This window comes from Lasioglossum baleicum, chromosome 7 (assembly GCF_051020765.1).
Source record: "Lasioglossum baleicum chromosome 7, iyLasBale1, whole genome shotgun sequence".
NCBI lineage: Eukaryota > Metazoa > Arthropoda > Insecta > Hymenoptera > Halictidae > Lasioglossum > Lasioglossum baleicum.
The window spans coordinates 4,948,066-4,954,065 of record NC_134935.1 but is presented as its reverse complement, the minus strand read 5'-3'; the positions used below and the strand labels follow the sequence as shown (position 1 = coordinate 4,954,065).

At 44.0% G+C, this 6,000-nt stretch overlaps 1 protein-coding gene across 1 annotated transcript in view; it reads left to right on the top strand.

Annotated features, from left to right (window-relative positions):
- The first annotated feature begins 970 nt into the window (after nucleotides 1-970).
- The window catches only part of LOC143210364 (neural cell adhesion molecule 2), a 345,972-nt gene continuing 340,942 nt past the window's right edge, over nucleotides 971-6,000 (top strand). Inside the window, exon 1 of the mRNA XM_076427154.1 lies at nucleotides 971-2,041. Within this exon, the coding sequence (XP_076283269.1) occupies nucleotides 1,918-2,041 (124 nt within the window). The 5' untranslated portion in view covers nucleotides 971-1,917. The remainder of the gene's footprint in view (nucleotides 2,042-6,000) is intronic.

Sequence of the window (6,000 nt, the reverse complement as noted above, 5' to 3'; positions counted from 1 at the left end):
GCTCTACGCTGCTGTTTCTCATAACGCTGGTCAAAATTCATAATTTCATCTGATTTTCATATGAATTGAGATTTCTCGTCCGTCTGCGGATGCTGAATTCGAATGTCTCGTCGAAAATGCTAATTTGAAATGGAGTGGATGCTGTTTTCGAGATAGTTCTCGTGAACATTTTCCGAATTCTCATGACAATTGAATTCGAATGACTTGTTGAAAATGCTAAATTTGAAATGGGAAGCTAATATCGCTGGTGTAAATATTGCTTTGAGATCATTTCAGTGAAAATTATTAAAATTTAATTCGTTTGTCTCGTCGAAAATGCTTTTGAAATGGAAGAGCTTTGGATAGCGGTATTGATTAGTCGATTGTTCGGAAATACTATTATGTTTGCGTACTTCCCGTGAAAATTGTTTTCTTTTTTCTGAATGTCGACATAAATTGTATTCGAATGACCTGTCAAAAATGCTAAAATCGAAATGGAGGTAGTAATATAATTTTTGTGAATACAGATTATTCACTACGAGTTTCGATAAAAAAGGTATTGCCATTCGCGAATGAAACACGTTTGCCGGACCGCCGATTAAAATGTTCAAAACTCTACGCAGGATGAAATACGTGTCAAAACATGAAAAAATCGTCGAAGTAGTCGAAACCTGATCCCAAGTAAATTTCACGCGCTGCTCTAACAAAAATCATTACAACTCGAGCTAATGACCAGAACAAACAACCAGTGGAAGATCATTAAACTCGGGGGATGGAGGGTTTCCCCGAACAGCCCTCGAAGCTCTCAATTTCAAAATACGTGGTAAAATAGCTGTTTTTCCTTGTTTTCGTGGGATTCTTGTGAAAAATCGACCACCGGTGCGTCGCATGCTGGCGTCGGGCCGGTGTCGCACACCGGTGACCGTCGCCGCGCGCCTCGATGGGAGACGCGCCGCCGGAACTGGTGGGGGTTGCGACGTTGGTGGTGGTAACGGAGTGGTGGTGGCAGCAGTCTCGACAGTGGCGACACTAACGTCGTCCGCGATAGCTCACCGTGTGTGCACCGCACGGCCCGGTGCTGGAACAGTGTACGGGTCGAGCGAAATCTCGCTCGAGTGCGAGCGGCGCGCGTTACCGTCGTATTCGGGGTTCTCTGTTCAAGTAAAATCGTTCGTCGTCGTCATCCGCATCATCTCAGGATACTCAGAATAAAATCGAGAAAATCTCCACGTTGCAAAGAAACGACAGTTCCAGTGGTGGGAAAGTTTTTCGAAAGTTCGCAGAGGGGGTGAAATATATCGAGAAAAGGGGTTGCGATTCGAAAGTGTGCGGCAGAAGTGAGCTGCTGCGTCTCCTGTGTGATATATCGGTGTTCTGGATCCTCGGGATTTTTTCTTATCCTGTGCCTGTAATTGGAACGATCGAGTAGGATTTCGGGGGTTGGTTTCAGAAAGGGGATGAAAGAGGAGAAGCGTGTGGTCGCGTGCGATCCCGGCGAGCGATGCTGTTGCTCGCGTCCTCGCTGCTGAAGTGATCTCTCTCTATCTCTTTGTCTTGCGATCAGATCGTGTCATCGATCAGAATTCGTGCGGGTCGTCGAATGATTTCGCAGTGATTGATAGTGCGCGATTTTTCCTCGGTGCCGTTTCCGTTCCGCGATCCATCGAGCCGCCGGTTTCGGCTCCTTGCACACGGAGGATCGTCGTGCTGTTCTTCTTGATCTTCTGTTGGCTTTTCGATTTTCACCGGATCGTCGGTGTGCATCGGAAATGATGCGCGAGAAGCGTGCAACGGACACGCGGGACCACACCGGAAGTGGGTGCCCGTGAACGGCACAGAAACACGGTGACAGTGAGCCAGGATCCGGAGGGATCATGATGCTGATGCTTGGTGATCGGTTGCTATGATCGAGCCGCGGAGGGTTCACGTGGAACGATCATGATTTACCTTAGGCTGCACGTCGGGAGGAGTCTACGGTGCAACGCGAACGCTAGGCACTGGAACGTGTTCATCGTGCCACTCTTCCCACTCTGGATTATCGGCGCATTCTGCGTGAAAGACAGTGAGTACCCGTTGCTATATTTCCATTACGACCGGCTCGGTTTTGTCAACTGGATGGTGCGGGAACTGGGTTTACTAGGAATTGTTTGAACTCATCGCGGTGCTAGAACCGTCATTGTTAAACGATACACTTTTTTAAATCAACAAACGCGTATTTCAAAATGAGAAACATATAATAAGCTATCTAACCACTGCTCCTTGCCTCGGTGTAGGAACACGTCGCTAATCTAAGATGATCTTGATAATATTTCATCTGATAAGCTCCGTAGTTTCAATGCTAATTTCGCTAATACCCTAAACTAGGAACAATATTCTGTTAAGGTTTTCGTCTGAAACCCGTCTTAAGCCTTCACCATGTACGGCACATCCCGTCTTCCGTTCCAAAACTTGCAACTTGAATCAACTACGTTTAGATACGTCATTTTGCTAATTCGTTTGCGAGTGTTAAGGTGCAACGCCTGTAAATTGTAACGTACTGATCTACATGTAGAAATACGAGGTAATTAGATTAATAACTAACGTCGAGTCTACTCGAGATGGGACAAGGGTTCAACTTAATGGACGACAGTGTAGAGGTAACCGCCGTGTAACGCGAGTTTGCTCTGACGCGGTTAAAGAATCGAGGGAATTCTTTAAATGTATAACACATCACGTGGAGAGATATAAATATTTAAGCGTATTTCCACTTCCATAGATCGCCCAAGAGGATAAAAATTTATTTCGTGCACTGAAGGATTCTTGATAGCAGTATCACCATAAAAATGTCGTTAGTGAAGTCATTTTTCTTACATTCCACAGAAATGCTATAAATGTATTTAGAAGAAACCACGAATATCGTTGACAGCAAAGAAACATATTCGTAATGCTTGCAGCTGAGTAAATGCCATAATATGAGGGACGCATTTTATTCAAAACACTGTACGTTTAAACGTCTGTGAAAACTTTGAAAAATTTTTTTCGTGTCCAAAACCACCACAGATTTAAAGATGGAAACTTCTCCTTTGCAGTTTCGCCTCAAAAATTGTAGTGCGATTTTTTTTGTCATTTTATCGAGCTTTGAATGAGGTGTGCTGCCAACTCACAGTGGTGTAAGTTACACTGAACCTTTTTGTGCCTCATTTTCGTTCCATAAAACAATTAAACGAAATCGTAAACCAATTTTTCAGCAGTCTCGATCTTCAAATCTGTGATAGTTTCATTCAAAAAATTTGTTCGCAACATGATGTAAAAATATCTTACAGGAAAATGAAAGCTACTTTGCGAAAGTAGAGGCTTCGGTTTTAATACGAGTCCAGACTTGTGGATGTATACTGTTCATTAACGTTGACAATCTCTCGTGAGCTGGAAATGTGGTGTTTCAATAATTTTTGGAACCATTGTATGTCTAATTTTCATGAAACAATGTTCGACGCGTAATTTACAAACGTAACAATAAAACGGACATTAATTTCGCTCTTGAATCAACATTTTAACAACGCGGCGAGAACGATACCGAATTTAATTGTATTTCATATTCCATCATATTCCCCGCGTTCGTATGTGACGCGAGTCACAATGCGCAAACACCCGCGGTCTGAATATGAAATTTCCCTCTCCATACGTCAGGTGTCACGGCACACGGATACAGCTTGAATCTTTCTTGGATCAATCGGAGGATCTTTGTCGTTCGAACAGATGAATCAGCGCGGCGCGTGACCGCGAACTTTTTGCAGTCTGGTCGTCGCGGATAAAGCCGACCGGTGGAATCGTAACGAGCGTCTCGTCCGTTTCCGGGTCGCAGCGATCATTATCAAAGCGAGTGATTCTACATTAAAAAATAGTGGGCTATTGTATCGGGCAACCACGAATCCACAACAAAACAGATTACTGCCTTGTGATCAATTTAAATTTGATAAAGAAACTCAATGTTTCCAACAAGTCGAAGCCCCGGCACATTTTTAAAGTTGCGAAAGTAGTTCTTTGAATGAAAAATATTAAAGCTGGATTGGCGATGGAGCAATAGCTGCAATAATAATATTTATTAAAATTTTTTCTCGAGTTTAAAAATGTGCCGGGGCTTCGACTTGTTGGAAAATTGAGTTTCTTTATCAAATTTAAATTTATCATAAGTCAGTAATCTGTTTTGTTGTGGATTCTTGGTTGCCTTGGTATAAGTACCAGAACAATTCATGTAGTCTATTAAATATTTAAAAAAAAGAGAAATGCCTTGTCCCTCGGCGTAAATTGCCGCAAATGCTTAAAATTAATCGTGGAACGTGCGCGCAGTGGAAGAACATTTATTCTCAGCACAGACGTTTGTCACTAAAAGCAGTACAGTACAATTCCCCCGTCTAAGTATTCCTTTTGTAGCTGCGATAGTTCCAGAAGTTGAAACAGGTGAACAATACTATGTTCCGAAAGGATTATCACGATCACAGCGTTGGTAAACGTGGTTCAGGCCCGGTTTTCGTTGGAAGTCGGTTGGTAACGGGTCCCGAGGACGGTTAATTAAGATCCCGCGAATCGATCAGCACAGCGGCCGGTACTTTAATTGGCCCCAAATCATCGTCCCGGGCGGGACTTCCTGTCGCGCGTTCCATATTCATGCGGACGCAGTTGCACGCGCGGTTTACGTTTCCGCTCAAAGGTAAGTTTCCGCCTTTGACACGGGGCCCTCGGCGCCACGGGTCCGTGTTAACCCGTTGCAAACCCGTTCCTCGCGAGCTTTTCTCCAGGAACAGGTCAGGAGCCGGACGATTGGCTCCACCTAGTTGGTATTCAGCTTGTTCTGTCGAGTATACAGGGTGGCGCGAATAAAGTGTCGCCAGTTTCCCCGAAACTGCCGTGAATACCGAATCAATTAGTTTGCATCGCATCTAATATGCTGGTGCTTTTTTAACGAAGAACATTACGAACTTTATATAAATTCCGACGAAGTTAACCCTCGTGTGTCACATTTTTCACGTGAAGAATTATTCTGCCGATTGTAGAACAATTGATCCGAGATTATTCAAGTTAAATAAGAACAATCAAACAGAGATTAACAGCAAGATACTGTCGCCTTTTCCTCGTCCCATATAACAGGAATGAAATTGAATGTAGTCTGGTGTTCTTCGAGAAAAATCGGCCAGTGCAGAATGCGATCATCCCTTATAAAAAGCACCGTTGCAACGGGAACGGTTCGATTCGCTGCACGGAGCACGTCTCCAACGGATTCGAAACGAGACGGTAGGAACCGGAAGAACGCTTGTTTCTCTTGAAGATTTAATGATCCACACCTGGGGACAAAAAATGGCGGGGCGCGTGAAATTGCCATCTGCGAACGTTCCCCGACTACGAATTACATTTTTCTCGTGTCGCTTTTCAAACAAACATGCGTGCTTCGCTTTCCGAACAGCTTTGGAGTCTCGGGGATTAGGTTGAGGACCGGTTTCGAGTGAATTACGGCGAGCACAATAGGGTTTAATCGCCGTTAAATAAAATAATTGCACAAGACCAACATAATAGCGTCGAACAAGTCTCAGTAGTCAACATCAATAATGTATCCAATAATTCGAGCGAAAGTCGAATTTCAGTAGTACGAGTCAATCATATACGAAGCGTAAATGAATCAAATTTAATCTTATGCACTGTGCTAATTGAAAAATTAATCCCGACGCCGTTTAAATATGTGGCAGCCACGAGATGGCGCTAGAAGAGAGAGATTCTAGACTATGTGAAAGGAAAATCTTTGGAACGGTTGTAGGAAGCTAGGAATGACTATGTGAATACGTTTTTCCGATACGGAAATACTCGCAGTTCGACGGTCCTGTTTCATGCTGCTCGTACAAAGTTCTTTGGCCAGCGACCGTGTTAAAATGGCACGTGACTTTCTACGTTCGAAACAGAGACGCGGCGAGCTGCAAGCGTCGCTGAATATGCGCTGGTCCGCATTTTTCTCGCTCGTGTGAAATAAACTGTACGTGCAACGGTGCCAGCGGC